Genomic DNA, 18,455 nt, shown 5'->3' on the forward strand with positions numbered 1-18,455 from the left:
TGCATAGAAGTGTTCTGATATTATATTTTGAACACTGATTTCTATTTATCTGATCTCTGTATAAATTTTCTACAACAGTCCGTAAATTTCTGCACGAGTTGCGAAAATGACCATTCTTTTGGTTATCTGACTTCAGTAAAATAAACATTCCTACAAAAACTATTATAGTTGTGCAAGCGTAAAATGGTTTTATTTAGTTCTCATTCTGTGGCGCTGGAGTGTGCTTCAATATAGAACACTTTATTGTATTCACGCTTTAGTTATATCCAGTTATATAGAGAGTTCAGTGTGTAAATTTGAGCCGTGTTTATGGCTTGTAGGTTATGTTTTTAGTGGCAGAAGACGATAAGAATTGTTGATTGATAGTCTGGAATAATTATTGCGAATTCTGCAGCGGTTCTGCGTTGCTGTATTTTATTTATTTTGAATGTAGCCGTGATTGACAACCTAACGTATAAAATGTTCACTCATATTCTAAGAATTATGTTCATTGATGTTTACTTTGAGTACTGTAAGTAGTATATCTTTTACTTTTAAGTCGGAAAATTAGTTTTTTTTTCTGAGTTCTTATGTAATATCATTTTAGGTTATTTTTCTTACAGTGTTTTCAGCATCCCGCCAATTTATTTACGCCAATTTTTGTATGGTGTGTGTGTGTGTGAGTGAGTGAGTGAAACGGTTGTTTTATAGTGTGAAACTCGTCTTAACTATTTTTCAACTTGTATTGTCAATATCTGTTCGTTATATTGTGTTTCAGTATAAGTAGAAAATTGTGTGTTTTAGTTTCGGGGAAAAAAACGTCATTAAATTAATTAAATGAAAAGGTGCGTGATATTAAATAACTTCTGTTATGTATGGATTGCTTCTTTAGTGTTCTGTCCGATTTATTATTTTAATTTTGTGGTTACTTTGATGTAAATATTTTAGTCCATTAAATTTTTTCTCAATAATAACATGTTTAAATTAGTTGCTTAAGATAATAATTTCTGTTTGAAAATTGATTAATGGAGTTCGTGCATAAATGTATACTATTTTACACTGAAAAATTGACTATTATCTATGGTGTTTGTGAATATTATTAAGAAATATAGTTCCGGATGTGTAACTGACTGATAGTGAACAAGGTTTATAACACTAATATTTTTTGATTAGTTCATGTATTACCCATTCAATGAAGTGTATAGCAGTTAAATTGTATCATGATAAATTTGATTTTGGTATCCACATTATTTGTGTGTTTAAAAATTTTTAAATTTATCAAAATCCCATTTAATTTAAGGTGAATGGTATAAAAACTTTATACCAATGGTATAAAAAGTTTCAGCGAGCTTTTACTGTAAATGAAGCTTCTTCAGAAACTACTTTTGACAGTGTGGATTATTTCATATTCTTTGTACAATGTTGCAGTCTGGTTTTATAAATTTGTTAATACTAGTTTTCAGTTTCACATAACAGATGCTGTGAATTTTGTCCACAAAATTTGTGGAAACATAACCTTGATTGCCAAATGAAAAAAAATAGTGTAATTTAATTGGATCTTGCAATTACAAATCTGAAAATAGACATTTTCAAAATCTGTTGCAAAATTAAATTTTTTTTTACACCATGATATAAACTTACAGGATTCAGAATTTTGCTGTATAGACATATGGTTCTCTTTTCACAGAATAATTTCCGAATGGATTATTTACAATAACATATCTTTAACTAGTTTAATATTTATATTAAATAGTGGTTAGGAACCTTGTTTGTTTGCCCTTCAGATTTTATAATGCGATTGTTATTCAGTAAATGCATTAATATTAAATTTATCTTGTGATGTGACCAGAAGCATCACAAGGCATGTGTCTTCCCCTCCAGGGTTGGGATATAATGTTAACTCAAAGCGTTAACTCAACAAATATGCAAAGGTGGTACATAAAACTGATATTTAATGAAACCCCACAAGAAAAAATCTAGCAGGCTCAAATCTGGAGAGTGAGGTGGCAATGCAATTAGACCGACGAATTAGAGAATTTTGAACGATAAACGATACCATTTATGGTTGCCTCCTGGAGAAACGAGCTGTGTAAGTTTTGTTTGCTTAGGTCACAAAAACCATTGACCTTAGGCTATCACGAATGTGCTGCAAAGTTTCATGAGGGTTTTATCGATCCTGTATTCAGCAGGTATGGGCGTTCACTTTGCCACTGATGTGAAATGTTAATTTGTCGCTAAAAATTACATTGTCTAAAATTGTATCGTTGTGTGCAATTTTATCCATCATTTCCACACAAAACTGCTGCTGAACATCTTTGTTGTCATCTGTAATTTGTTGAATTGTGGTTAGTTTGTATGGCTTCAAATGCAGTCGTTTATGTAATATGTGCCAAATAGTCATGCCAGACTCATGTGACGCACATCGAGTTGATTTCTGTGAACTACATGCAAAGCTTTCCCTGAGTTGTTCCACAGCAGCTTCAGGGGTGTTCTGGTGATTTTATATGTTTAAGAGAATAACCTGTTTCAATGAAGGTTTGGTGCCAAGAGTAAACTGTTATACCTAGTAGGAGACTTCCTATTGACTTCTCTATGAAAATTACATTGAACTGCTGTTGCTGACTGCAAATTACAAAACCAAAACGCACAGTGAGTATGTTCCACACCAGTAAATATATCCATTTTTAATAACCGATGGTGCTGGTGGCTGAATTTGATACTAATGAACTACATGGCCAAAACTTGATGTGTTTTTTTATGAAATTAGACCTCAACTGAATCTGTAAGTTATCTCAGTAAATTTTTATATGCTTTTAAAGTTGTGAAGTCCTTTTTGAATCACCTGGTATAATTATGCATAGAATGGATTGAGGTAATTGATATACTTTATTTTATTTTTATTTTTTTAATTGTAAATAAAAGTGTAAAATTATCTGTCTTTATTCATTGACATGCTTGATTAATTTATTTTTATCACACCAATGAAAAAGATTTCACTGAGAACAAAGGAATCTTAGCTTAGCATTTAAAAAATAATAAAAACAATTCTTAGAAAAACCTTTTAACAATTTTAAGAAAAACAAATTATGTATGATTGTGCTGAAACATAAAATTAATAAAAAAAATTCTTTTGACTTGACTATCACACATTGAGGCTCAAATATATTGTGACATTCTCGTTTGCTTTCTGTATAATTTTGTGGTTTTTGTACTTTGTTTAAGCATTTTGTACACAGTGCTCTGTCCGGAATTAATTTTAAATTTGGATTGCTTGAAAGTGTCAAAGAGATTTCTTACCCAGATCAGTGTGACAGTTGAATGGGTCAGAGCAACGTTTTTCATTAATATGAAAATATTTATCTAAATATTCGGTTTTACGAAAAATACAGATTTTTTTGTTTCAGTTCATCCACTTCTTAAAGACATCAATGTTATTTGCTATTCAGTAAACTCTAAAATATTGTGCAATACTGAAGATCTAGTGTAAGCTAATTTGTGACATACTGTTTCAGTGTAAATGCCAATTGAACACTCCATAATCTGTTTTTATAAGATGCAAGGATTCTTACAATATCAATACAGTTAGTATAAATTCTAAAACTACTAATTGCAACTCACTTTGTCTTATCCCAGTTTCTCTATAGCTAAAATATAAATTTCTAATTAATAAAATTAAAAATAAAAGATATCTCATAAAAGAAAAGTTTACTGCTAATAAAATTACTTAAATTAAAATTTAAATTAAATTGTACGTTACCTAACCACACTAGCAACAATACAAGACATCAATTGAAATCAAAACACTAGCTGAGCTTTCTACAATGTTTACATTTAGGATTATGCAAACATTCATGTCCATCCATGTCTATTCACTTTCGTGTTTAAACAGGAATTTATGTATATGAGTCGTACTTTAAGTATCAAACTATCCAGAATATAAGCTATTTCATTATAGGCATATCAAAATATTTTTTATAGTAAGCCTGCATTATTATCTGAAAAAATACATGTTTTTAATTTTTCAGATACATTGTTCACGGTTAGAAGGAACAGTGTTTTTAGTGGTTTTGATGGCTTCATTACTCATCAACCCCTTTGAGTAACAAAATAAATTTTGTAGGGATTTAAAGTAGATAAAAAGTACTTACTACTGTAAAGGTTTCAGATTTTTTCCACCTATTCCACAAAAATTGTAAATGTAACTTAAGTAAAGATTATAAGATTTGGTTATGTAACAAAATGAATTTAGAGTAACTAAGATGAAGTTCCGACTTTACTCCTTCTAAAAAGCCCTTTTTGACCTCTGTATGATGTAAAATAAGAATGCTACAGTTCATGGAAAAAGTGACGAAAATGGTTGTTTTTACCTGTTGGCAAGTTAAAAAATAGTCTATTACACAAGAAAAAACGTTTTTTAAATATAAAAAAATATTTTTTGCGACTACAAGGTGGGTAATTATCATATACAAAGTATCATCAAAATCAAAAATAGTTATGCAATAAAATTTTTTTAAATTTCTTGAATTAAAATGGAATTTACCATCTTTGACTAGCTGATGGTACCTTTTGTTTCTGTTGTCTTCTTTCACCTTGTCCAAGAACTGGCAATTGTATGCAGTATTCACAAGCAACATTTATGGAGAAAATTAATGAGTCATGCCTCTTTCCAGTCCCAATAGGTGGTTGTGAAGACTTTTCTGGCTGATGGATGCATTTTTACCTTTATAGGACAAAGCCCTCCTCTGCATATTCGCTGATTTCAACTTGGGGTTGTAGTGATAAACACTGTCTCATCACATATGACTATTCAATGCAAGAAATTATTTTCCTCAATGAATTCAATTCAGAAGCTATGGCAGATTTCCTGTCAATCCTATTTGTTGTTTCGGATCAAAAGTCTTTGAATCCACCTCACACAGACTGGAAAACCCAAATCTTTTGTGATAATGAATGCACTCTTCCATGACTGATACCCATTTCTGAAGTAAGGTGTCTATTGTCTTCATTGAAGACATCACTCCTTGACCCTTGAATGCCTATTGTGACGTTTTATACAGCTTCATTCTTTCCATTAAATTTGCTGTCCTAGTCGTAGACGTGGTACATGACATCATATCCCTGAATGGCACATGCAATCTAGTCTAAATGTCAGAGGGTTTTGATACCCATGAGAAACTTCACCATGTTACATTGCGGAACCAAACGTGGAACCTTTTCTCTGACATGACTGTACTGACTGTACTGAAGTTGAGATGGCTGGAATATCCTACCTCCTCTCCATGTCTCTACTTTCAATAACACTTTATGCTAGCCCACTTGTGCTTACATGATCCTGACAAAAGTCCATTTATTTGTTTAAAATAAATGCTCTTGAATTAATAAATTGGCCTCATAAAATCTACCAGACTGTAATACACTTAGTTCCTCTAGATTCGTGATCTCTGTTTCCAATCTTTGTTTAAAATACAGCTTATCCCTTTACATCAAGATACACTTTCCTTTTTAGTTGCCAAATGTATATTGATATTATTGAAGCCTCTTTCAATTAATTTTGAACTTCTCTACTGAAAAGGCATTGTGAAAAATTAAGTACTGATACTCTAAAACAGAAGTCGGCAACCTTTTTGTCAGTAAGGGCACAAAATAAATTAAAAAGTTATTGGGGGAGCCATACTATTATTGCACAATAAGCAGATACATTTGCATTTAAAGTCAATATAAAAAAATTGGCAACAAACAATTGTCAATAAAACATCATTAAAACAATAAATTCTTTTTCTTTTACAATTATTCTTGATGGGTTAAATTTGTTTAACCAGTGCGATACGTAATTGATAGTGAAAAGCACAACTATCTTGCATGATATGGGTACTAATAAAATGTAGTCAATAATAGTAACTAGCAAAATACGGTAACATACTACCAATTTTATCAGAACTGAGAATATTCCTACTTACTAAGTAGCAAGTGTGTCAGTGTAAGACCTTGATTGCTATTTGCTGACACTGAGTTCACGCAATTATATTGTCTTATATACTCGTGATGCTGATATGGTTAGTAGGTGTTTAATATAGTGAGGACATATAAAATCTCATCGAGGGTGCCATGCACCTGCAGGCGCCGCATTGCTAACCTCTGCTCCAAAATATGGTTTGCATGGGTCGTCTACCAATCCTGGAATAGCTGGAATATTATTTCTCATTCTTTTAAGACAGTATTCGTTCGCAGTTATATACACAAATTCTTTTATCTTCCCTGCTTTTTATAACATTATTAAATTCATGTCTGGACTTGTTAAAGTTCTTTTGATAGCCTCTACCACTCAAAACAGAGTATATAATTATCATATAATCATATCATTTTCATCCTTGAAATATTTAATATCTTCAGGTTTCTATATCTGTAGAAATTTAAACAAAGAGTTAGTATTCTACAAATTTTTAAACATTGATTAATAATAATCATAATTTTCTCTTTCACTCAAAAAAATAATTGATTTTTGACATTTTAATTACAAGAGTCAATAAAATCTGAAGTAAGATATTTTAACACGATTCTCTATGGTGAGATATTTATATTTCTTTTAGAAAAAAATAAAACATTTATATATAAGTTTATCATTTCAGTTATCTTGAATTGTCTTATCTTAGAATTTTTTTATCTGATGTATATATAATTCTGTCTACTGAATTTTCTATAATGTAAATGAATGTTTTTGCTAAAAAAACAAAAATCAAGCATAATTTTGTAAGTTGAGAAATCTTTGTTTATTTATTTATATCCACTTACTTTTATACATGTTATATTACATTAATTTATAATTAACTTGTACTAATGAGTAATTTATCTTGTTGAATAGCTATTTGTAAATATTATGACGGGTGTGATTAATGTATTATAAAAAATATATCCCACTTTTATTATTATTATTATTATTGTTTTATTTTTTGATATTTCTTATGTTTAGTAATTGTTCTTTTATTCAGTGCTTAAATTAACATTATTGTGTATTTGTAATAATCCTACCATTAAAATTCATATATGGATCATGCCAAGATCCTGCAGATCTATTGTTACTTCTGTACTGTATATTTATAGACTTTATTTATTTCTAATTTCTTCATATTTTTTTTTTTTAATTAAAAATATTTTTAACTATTATTTGTTACTTTAATGGGTTTAATCTAATGGCTATTTAGTGGTAACAAAATATGCATCACTTAGTTAAAATGTGTAGTTGCCATATACGTCATGCATTACCTAGGATGTTTAGAATTGAATAGTCAGTGTAGAATAGATTGAGAAGCAGTTTTCCACGTTGTTTTAGAAAATAAAAACAGTAATAAAATGATAAGTTGTATTAAAGCTTATTATATTTTATTAAAAAGGTCATTTTCCATAATATAAATATTTTTAAAATAGAAAAAAGTATTATTTGCAACTGTATTTTGATCAGTTTTTAAATGATCATCAGTAAATATTTTAAATTAAATATGTTAATTAAAAAATGTATAATACAGTAGGATGCTTATTTTCCAGATGTCCAACCATCCAGACTGCTTACATCCACATTAGGACGTTTTAAAAAAAAATAATAAACTGTTTAAAAATCTACTAAAATATTATTCAAATAAAACTGCTTATACAGGAAATTTTTTTTCTATTGTCTTTATTTTTACTGAGGTTTTAATTGATGTTTTGCTATTGTATGACTCAAACCACGTGCAAATTTATGTTTGTGTTAAATTGATTATAAAATTAACTTCTCAAAAAATTAATGGAAACGGATTAATTGGTCAAGCATGAACTATGTAATGATGTTTGTATGTATTCTGCTATATATGTAATAGGTCAAAACAAATGATATCATTATTGTATTCTTTGCCTTGTCTAAGTTTCATAACTTTATGCAAGGTAATTTTCTTGATATTATGATGAAACCGCATGATTGTACTCACTAGGGTATTTTAGGCATATACCATTAAACCCTTATAAATTCACTGATTTTATGAATCCCATATGCATCTTAAAATTTATTGTAGAAGTAGTAGTAGTAGTATAATAGATGATGGCATTTCTTTCTGTTATGTCACTGCCACTTCTTCAGCAAAATAGCCATTGTGAAAATGCAAGGTGTTTTTTGTAACTTGTTTTATTTATTGGTGTGTTATACAATCATTTATTACAAAATATTTTACTATTATGGGTATTCAATAAATCAAGACATATCATTTAATATTACTGATTTTGAACACACAGGATAATGTTTGATTCTACCTTTGTGTACTGCTGCTGATGAAATTCCAAAAATGCTGACGTGATTTTAAATGATAGTGATACTTGTCAAAATATGTTTTTTGTCTATAATTTCTAAAAAGAAATTGTTTACTTATAATATATTTTTTGAAAGAACTGAAGATTCCTTCCATGATAGGCAAATTAACATTTACTAGCAGAATTGTTTTTATAATTGTAATGATAGCTACCTCAATAACTTTTAAATAAATTAGTAAAAAAGTTTTTTATATTTAAGTAAATTCAGTAGCTTTTTTTTAAAATTGTGCGTGCGTGCATGTGTGTGTACAATGTAATATGGTGAGAAAAATTTACAAACTAACCTGTGGAGTGCTTTTATGGAATCATCCCATTTTCAGCATGTATGATCTGTTAAGATAAATTATACTTAAATAATATACTTAACCTGCAATGGTTGACAAACTGTTTTGTACTTGATTATACATATACAACTGCTTTTAAATTGCTTTAATAATTTATATATGCTGAAGATTTGGATGAGAATTTCTGTGAAAACACTATGCTAGATTTTTATCTTTTTCTAACTACATTTTGTTGTGAATGTAAATTTATTTTATTAAAAGCAAACAAATGTCTGGTTATTTTATGCAGTGGTGTATTATGTTTAAAAAATATGTAAATATAACCTTTTAAGCACTTAATTTTTTTATCTCACTTCATGAGTTCATTCATTATGGTTTTGTAGATTGGAGAAAATGCCATCTGCCTTCTGTTATTTTATTTCTTCAAATTGTCTCGCTCAGTGTTACTCATTGCATGATTGATGTAAATAGAAGAATGTTTTTTATATAAAAAATTGTGAAAGTTATTCAGAAGTTATGAGTACAAAAACATATACATTCCAAAGTATTACTTTCTACCTGGTGTAGTGAGATGACAGAGATTTATAACGTATGTAGAAAAATAGACACTTCTCTTGACAAATTTATACATCTTTTATAGAAATGATGAAAAAATGACCTAGTTTGTGGCTCTGTAAATAAATTGGTGTGATGTGGAATTCATAAATCACACACTAGAGGTTTTTACTTGGAGACTTTTGAATTTAGAAGTACTTTTTTTAAAGTTGTGCTTTTTGTTTATTATCCTATTATTACATGAAGATTAAAAATTTTTATTAATTTTTTTTTCAGCTATAAAAAGTGTTTCATTCATAAATAGTGCATTTGTCTTTAATTTAAATGTTATTTGAAAAGATCATAAAAAGCGTTCTGTGCATTGTTTTAACAAAAAATACAGTATTAAGTAGAAAGTTAAATGTTTCACCCAAAACATTATTTAAGAATTCCAATGAAAAAATATCTTCAGGTATGAAAGTTCTAAATGTAGCTGAAAAAAATGATGCTGCTAAAAATATTGCTAATATATTATCTAAAGGGTCTGCACGAAGGGTGAGTTTATTTAATAATAATATATCACTTTCATTAAAATAAGCAGAAGTTAAAAGCAGGAGAATGGATTGACTGGCTTTTATAGTTAAGATGATATTTTGTTAAGTAATGTAGCCTTTAAAATAAGAAACTTGTCCTTCCTTTTAGAGTTAACTATGATAATTTACTACAGTGGACTTTCTGTGCACTGTTGTTAATAGCACTTGTTAAAAACTTCTTACATAAATGTCATATTTACAAGTATCTTTGTCTGGGGCTAATGATGACTTATTGTATTTAAAAGTTTTAACTATTACTGCATTCATTTAAACTATTGTGCTTTTATATTAATCTGTCTGCTTAAAATTAAGAAGTTTTGTGATAATTTAAAAACATATTAAATAGTTTCATATTCTCTGTGTTCAAATTTCCAAATTACCATGAAAGGTATCTAAATAAAAATACCACTAAATCCTTCCTCCATTAGATGAAGAGGAAAAGAGCATTTCCTTTTTTAAGTTGTAAAGCCTTGGTTTGAAACAGTTCTCTCAGAATCTCTGAAACAAGCCATTTTTCTAGAATATGAGACATAAATAAGCTTAATTAGAACAAGTTTGGCATTGGATAAGACTTTAAATTGTATTTTACAACCTGAAAGTTTTGTAGCACTTGTAATGTCTCAAGAGTGTATCATGTTGGAATTTGAGGGGTGTGAAGTACAGTAAAATCGCAGTTGCCAAAGCCATGACCAAGCAATTGAACAGGTACTGAAACAGTTCCTGTTCATCGCTGGAATTAATGTCAGATGCAATTTTAATACATGCTGTTAATTATCATTGATTAGTATTTTAGTGATCATTGCAGTCAGTGTTAGTTTAGAAAAAAAAATGATAGCAACTGCAATCAATCATTGAAAGAATCGTAGGAGAAAGTCAAAGTTAGAGTGTAAATTAATGAATATTGAAAAGACAGTATTTGAAGTGATATTCTTTATTATTTGGCTCTTTGTTGCTTCCTGACCCAAACAGACAGAACTGTACTAATAATTGTAATAGAGTTGTACTTTAATAACACAACCCCTCTTTGTACTTCCTTGTATGAAATACAGAAAGTATTGTGATCGTGAAAAATTTTGGTTTCAAATTTCAATGGAAATATCCATTTTGACTAGTTTCAGTGTGATGTTTGTACATACATATGTATGTATGTATCTTGCATAACTCTAAAATGATTAGCCATAGGATGTTGAAATTTTGGATTTAGGACTGTTCTGCACCTCCCCTTTTGATTGCAATCGATTGAACCAAAAGTGTTAAAAAAACCCAGAATCCCCAAAAATTTGGATTTTGGACTTTTTATAACTGCAGTAATAAGCTCTCATTCAGAGCTTTTCAACAATATATCATAAGTGGCACTTATTTTCATTGGTTCCAGAGTTATAGCCAAATAAAATTCTAATTAATGAAATATTTGGAAAATTCAGAAGTTATTAACAAAATAAAATTTTATGTATTTTTAAAAACATGTGTGTGTAATTTAATAGGTATTAAATTACATACATATTATCTATTACATACATATGTGTGTATGTAATAGATTTGGTGAAACATCTGATTATTTAATATTAATTGAAAATTGGAATTCAGAATTGTATTATTTTTGGATTTTCAAGTTTAATTTCTGTGTAATTTTATTTAATTATTCTGGGATTTTTGTTTAATGTTATCTATATTCAAGTTAACTACAGAGTGACTGAGAAATAGATCCTCTCAAGAACAACATATACACTGGGGCATACATGCCCGATCTTTAATAAATTGTAAAAAATTCTTACCTTTCAGTTTATTACTCCTCTGATATTGTCGGACAATATTCTCCCTAAATCATCATTTCGTTTTTTGTTGCCAATCATTTAATTGCTCTTTGGTTTGATCAAATTCTTTCTTTTATTTTTTTCTTGGTCTAAATGTTTTCTTCCTCTTTATATTTATCATCATCTTTTAATTTTTTATTCTTTCTTTGGTTTTAAAATTTTCTTCCTGATTATATTTATCATATTCTCTCAGTTTTTTTTTATTCTTCTCTTGTTCTTAACATTTTCTTCCTCTTTATATTCATCTTTCATTTATCTTCATTTTTTTGAAATGTATTTCTTCATGTTATTTTTCTTTTTCGTGTATGATTATTTCATTTTCATTTTTTGATTATCCATGAAATAATCCAATAGTAAAAACTGAATATTTTACACTGTAAGGTTGAAATTAATATATGTAATCAGTATACAGGAGTTCACTAAACAGAATAGTTTAATTATTATTAACTTTTATTTATACAGCATACCAGAAATCAGAAACTTTTGTTAATCAGCAACTCATGAAGATATGAGTAATACTGATCTAGTAATACGAGTAATAAAGGTTACTCTATCCTAATATTTCATGTAAGATTGCTGAATTAATATTTGTATTAGTCCAGTGTTAGACGATAAAATAGAGTATTACCTCAGAATTCTTTCGTACAACATCGATTTTCTTGAAAATTTGCAGTTAAGCTTATCTAACCCTCTGCTTCAAAAGTTATATGTTCCTGATGTGTACTTTTTATTTATTTGGGGTGAAAACTACTCCTTGTTAAAAAAAGTTCAAAAACCATAGATTTAAACGTTTCATAGATTGAAATATGTAGAATAAACATTCTTTTTTATTGTGGAATATAATTTATAATGTTTTACTACAATTATTCAACTTTTAGAAACCACCTCTTATGATGAAATTAAAAAAAATTCGTTTTCAACAGTTTGAAATGTTTTAATGGTGCATTTGTAATGAATTAAAATATCTATTTATAATATATATATATATATATATATAATCTCTTTATAATATAATTTATTATTTATTGCAACTTTTCAACCCTTAAAAACACCCCTTATTAAAAAAAATTGTTAAAATTATAGATGTAAGTGTTTTGTAGCTCAAAATCATTTAAATGTGTAGAATAAACATTGTTCCAATTGTGAAACATAATTTATGGTGTGTTACAATGTTGCAACCCTTACAATCCACCCTAATAACAAAAAAAAACTTAGTTATTAACTGCTTTAAGTGTTTTAATGGTGCATTTATAATAAATTATAAACTTTTTACAGTTGTTAATGTAATTTATAATTTATTGCAGTGTCCTAAACCATGTATTCATAAATGCTTCGAAACTGTTGAGAATGTAAAAATTTACATGCTCTGAAAATTTTACCAAAAAAATGCGATTGTTTTTTCAACATTAACTTCTTTCATTTTTAAGCTATTCAATTGCTCAAAAACCCATTTTGCAGGGAATTTCAAAGGCTACAAGGCATGTAAAGTTCAGATTCCTTGCGTCCTTCGTTTTGTTATTTTTTGAGTAAAGAGCTTGGGGAAGGTGGTCCTCGCACTCAAATGCAAACTTCTAACGGTGATATCTCAGTCAATTTTTATTTTATAGAAATAAAAAAAAAAATGTTATATATAATAAATAAATAAACAAATTTTTGTTTACTGTAGCATTTTTTTCACGTATTTTCTTCAGTTTTTTAATTGTGTAAAAATAAATTTTTTAAGAAATTTCAAAAAAAAAATCAAATTTGAATCGACCTTTTTTCCATATTTAGTCATTCCAAACCGGTCAAACTGCTAGAACATATTGTTAGTACTTAAATAAAGTAAATTGTAAAAGTGTTACGTTCAATTCCAATTCTTACGGAAAAGTCATTTGTTTCATTACTGATTTTTTTCTCCAAAAAAGCTAGACAACCATTTTATTTTCGTCATAATTCCGTTAGTTTTCATGCTAATGACTTTTACTAAAGCCAAAGGTCTTTTCAAGTACTTTGAAAAATATCCTATAAGTTTTATTATTGTAGCAAGCTTCATTTTTGCTACAATAATTTTTTTAATAAAACAAGCTTTTTGAATTATTTTTGAAAAATCAACATTTTCAATCACCAATAATTCAAAAAGTATTGACTACAAAAAATTTTATAGTACATTTTTTACTTAGAATTTACTCCTTCATCGATTTCGACAGTTATTTTGAATGTAATAATTTCCACCCCCATGAAGGAGTGGCGTCCATCCCAAGGTAAAAGCACACATCGGCACTATATAACTATTTTTCCATAGGCTATTCCGTAATTACTGTCCAAATTTCACGTCAGTCGGTTTTGTTCTATAGAATTCTGAGCAAGAACCGTCAAACACTGGACTATTTAAATATTTGATGTTAATAAAAACTAATTTTTCAGCAATTGTGTAACTGTCCACCTTATTAAAGAATTGGAGGATCGTAACTCACTTTCAAATAAAATAAGTTCATATGATGTGCAGCAAAAAATGTGTATAATTTAATAGGCCTACAAGGATTGTCATGGTGTCCACATTAAATTTTTTCTATTGGAGATAAATTGCTGGAATATTTTTCTCATAAGTAGCAAGGAATTACTTCATTGTTATAATTTTTCCGAGTATATTAACATTTTTTTCTTTTATTTGTTTCAGAGAGAAGGATTTTCAGTTTATAATAAAATATATGAATTTAATTGTGATGTGTTCGGTAGGAATAATGAAATGGTTATGACATCAGTATCAGGTCATTTACTTAATTGGGAGTTTAATGGAGCTTATCGTGGTTGGCAGTCTTGTCAGCCAGTTCAGTTATTTGATGCACCTGTCTTTAAAAATTGTACCGAAGATGCTCAGAAAATAAAGGTATTTTTCACTTGTATTATATTCAGGTTTCTTGTATTTGATTTTATTTGTACAGGTTATCCATAATTTTTGTCCAGGTAGTTCAGGGAAAAAAGTCAGGTGTACATGATAAGTGAAATTATTCTGGGATTATTTTCTGTTGTTTATTTGCAGAATCTAAACTGTAGTAAATATATTATAGTGTTGATCAACAAGTCATAGATAGAATATGAGCTAGTGTGAGAAGATGGAAATTTCAGATATATTTAATACTTATAAGTGAATCGGTCAAAAGTTGTAGTAAAACAATTGAAAGTATCATACACTTAAAAAGTGTTATATAGGCTGCAAGATAAGATTGAATTTAGTGAAGGGAATGTAGAACAATTCTTAGCCAAGCAAAACAATAAATAATTGAAAGCAAGGTTAGTAAATGTGATTAAAGCAACTATAATGTTATGTTGAGCAGAATTCAAGCCTTTCTATGCTATTTTAAAGTAATGAAATCAGTGTTAAACATTGATGGTTGGTAGTGATTGTATGATTGCCTCTAAAACTGAAATAATGAGTAAGAAAATTTCATGCATATTACACCAAATGATTAAATCTTTGGAGTATGAGACTCAAAATATAAACAATCAAATTTGAAGGGTACTCTTTATACTGAGGCTTCAGATGATGAAAATTACCAGGAATTTTCTAAAAACATAGTATTAAAGTAATCATTTGTTTGCTTTGCAGCAGAGAAAAATAAGCATTATCAAAATAGAGATGACTCATGAATCAGCGACTATTTCAGAAGTTTTTCTTAAAATTCTTATAAATTGATTTGTTATAGTAAGGTTTATAATATATATAATTGGAAGATTGTTTTTGATTAATTGTTTTTGTGTAACACCACAAACTGGCAGGTCACCAGAAGAACTTGAAAACTGAAATAACAGCATATACATTGATGCACTCTTACCCAAAATAAGTACAAATTAAAAAAAAGTATAAGTTTTCATAACATAGGTAAATAAATACTGAGGAAATGTTTTCTCAGATTTAAAAAAAATCTCTGTACTATGTAGTCTTCAGTACCAAAAACTGAAACAAAACTATTTTACACAGAACATGATCAAACAGTCTTGTTGCCTCTGAACTTTTAACTGTAGCAACATAGAGCCAGATTTTCCAGCCATGTCATTGATACAAATCCATCTACAATAATGATCTGGTATTCTAGACATAATTTAAAAAAAAAGTACTACACTGTAATGCACTCGAAGTATTATAGATTTTACAAACAAATAGATATTAAACAACACGACTATTTTTAGTCCAACATCCTGTTAGATCACTCTCAAAGAATGTGTCTGTGTAAATGAAAAATTAAAACTGTCAGCAGTAACATCTGTTGTTGACAGGTTAAATTCTTATTCTGTTATCATTGACTGATGAAGGAGTAGTTACTGATGATGGTTGCAAGAGCAACTGAAAGTTTCATGTGTTTTAAAAAAGTTGTGTTTAATAAATCTGATGTGGTTGATCACTTAAAAAGTTGATTGTTTTTAAATTGTCTAGAGAATCTTCACTTTAAATAGGTAAACATATCAATAATTCTGTTAATGTTTCATAATTTAATGATTTTTTTTCTGTCTATTAATATTAGTGTTTTTTGTATAATTTTAGAGGACATTGGAGAGGGAAGTTAGGGCTTGTAATACTCTGATAATATGGACTGATTGTGATAGAGAAGGTGAAAACATTGGTTTTGAAATAATAAGTGTATGTAAAGAAAAAAAACCTAATATTACAGTATACAGGTGAGGAAAGATTATAATTTCATTTTTTAGGTAATTATAATGTTCTGTAACAAATTGTACAGTTGAACAGTTATTGTACAGGGTCCGGCAGGATGATTGACAATTTTGGAGGTACAATAAAAAATATATATTTTATAGTATTACAAAGTTTAATATATATCAAATTAAAAAGCAGTTTTTAATGTTTATATGTATTAATTACAATATTCCATATTTTACTTGAATTATTTTCATTATTTACTTGAAATTATGTCATAAAAATGTTTCCTGTTGTTCTCAAGCACTCATTTAACCTCTTTCTAAAATTTTCCATCGCTTGTTTGATCAGTGCTCATGGAACTGCTGCATTTTCATGTTGAATGGCTTCCTTCAGTTCTGCAATTGAATGTGGTTAACCACAGTAGACGTTTTCTTTAAGATAGCCCCAAAGTAAAAAGTCACAAACAGCCAGGTCAGGTGAACTGACGAGAGAATGTCACCATGTTGTGAAATCAGATGCCCTAGAAAGGTTTCACAAAGAACTTCCATGGAAACTCTTGTCGTATGGTTGGTGGCACCATCTTGTTGGAATGAAATTCCATCACCTAAAGTTTGTAGCAAAAAGTTTAGCAGCATCGTTCATACTGATGATTCTCATCATACTGTGTATTGATTGACCCCTCAAAAAAATATATACCTATTATACCGAATTTGAAACTGTATATCGCATTGTAACTTATTGATTGTGAAGTGGTTGCTGATGAAGTTCTCATGGGTTATTGGCAGCTCAGTAATGGTAATTCTGTTTACTGACAAATCCAGAGAGGTGAAATGTGTTTCATTGCTTAAAAGAATAATGACATCATGGTGGACATTTTCAAGCATGAATTTGCATGCGGTTTTTACAGATACCCAGTCTCTTACACTGAGTTTCTTCTACACTAACATCAGTTTGTAGGGGTGGAACTGAAGATTGTCCTGGAGAATTCTTTTTACACTTCGATCAGAAATGCCTAGTACAGCAGCATGCCTAACTGCTGAACATCGTGGAGACTATGTTATGACTTATTAACATTACAATGTCAATGCTTTTGAGCATTCTTGCTCTGTTTTTGTTTGGTTGATTTCATTTTTAAAGCAGATAGTATATTTCAAAAGTTTTTTGCCCACAGTAATATTGCATTCCTATTGGGAACAGCCATGTTTTGATTTAAATTGAAATGTCTGCAAATTAACACTGTGCAGTGATAAGGGAATCATTTTTAAAATAGATTTTTATCACAAATGCAAATGTTTACCCGACCAATTCATGGTTGGCAACTAAAATGGTATGGCAACTAAAATGCTAGGTGAAACAGTGATCCTGCCTTCTCACTGACAATTATGCCAACATAACGATGACTACAAAATCGTCAGATCATTCTGCTAGACCTTGTATAAGAAATAAAGAATAAATGGCAGCATATATTTCCTACATCATTCAAATTTAATTAAAATTAAGTATATTTTTACTTTGATCTTAACTTGCTTGTCATTGCATAATAACTGATCAATAACAACAATTCACTCAAACAAAGTAGTTTAATTTTTTATGTTTAATGCATTACAGTTTCATCATTTAGTAATGGTGGTTGGCAGGACTGCTTTACTTATACTAGTTTAATGATATTTGTGCTTAATATATTAATGCATATTTTGAGATTCATTTATATGCTTCATTAGTTTTACTGCTTTTGGTAAAGGAAAAGTATTGAAAATGTTATTTAATGATAATGTAATGAAATGTTATTTAATGTAAGAAATAAATAGTAGTGTAAGTTTTATTGTAACTTGTTACAACATATTTTAAGATTCTTTTAATTTACTTATCAATGAAAGTGGATGTTTGTTTCTAGGAACATTACATTGTTGCTTTTTAATGTATTAAATTAAGTTAAGTTTGTAATGTATTAAGTGCTTTTTTTACCTATATAAGTTGCTTTTTAATGTATTTGTAGGAAGTGTATTTATCAAATTTATTTTTTATTAATTTTACGAGGGCGGTCCAGAAAGTAATTTATGTTTGTGCCTAGCATGGGTGGGGATAGAGCTGCCATCTTGGCGTCAAAACATTTCTATACTCAGTATTCATCAAGCTGTCGTAGCATGTGGACTGTGATTTTTCTATTTTTTTCATTGTGAATTATTGAAATGTGCATACTTCAATAGAAAATCCCATAAGTTGTGAGGTGCGTTCAGTGATTAGGTTTATACTGGCAAAAAACCTCAAACCAATTGAAATT

The 18,455-nt window shown here is 28.9% G+C and overlaps 1 protein-coding gene across 3 annotated transcripts in view; it reads left to right on the forward strand.

Moving 5' to 3' along the window:
* The first annotated feature begins 214 nt into the window (after positions 1–214).
* Positions 215–18,455, forward strand: part of Top3alpha (topoisomerase 3-alpha) — a 65,453-nt gene continuing 47,212 nt past the window's right edge. Inside the window, exons 1-4 of one of the 3 annotated variants that reach the window (XM_075374995.1) lie at positions 215–511; positions 9,429–9,686; positions 14,198–14,407; positions 16,061–16,194. In XM_075374995.1, coding sequence (XP_075231110.1) covers positions 9,477–9,686; positions 14,198–14,407; positions 16,061–16,194 — 554 coding nt within the window. In that variant the 5' untranslated portion in view covers positions 215–511; positions 9,429–9,476. Of the gene's footprint in view, positions 512–2,613; positions 2,629–9,428; positions 9,687–14,197; positions 14,408–16,060; positions 16,195–18,455 lie in introns of those variants that run through there. The other 2 variants (XM_075374993.1, XM_075374994.1) reach the window with 2 other exon arrangements.

The sequence above is a fragment of the Lycorma delicatula genome, chromosome 9 (assembly GCF_047948215.1).
Source record: "Lycorma delicatula isolate Av1 chromosome 9, ASM4794821v1, whole genome shotgun sequence".
Classification (NCBI taxonomy): Eukaryota; Metazoa; Arthropoda; class Insecta; order Hemiptera; family Fulgoridae; genus Lycorma; species Lycorma delicatula.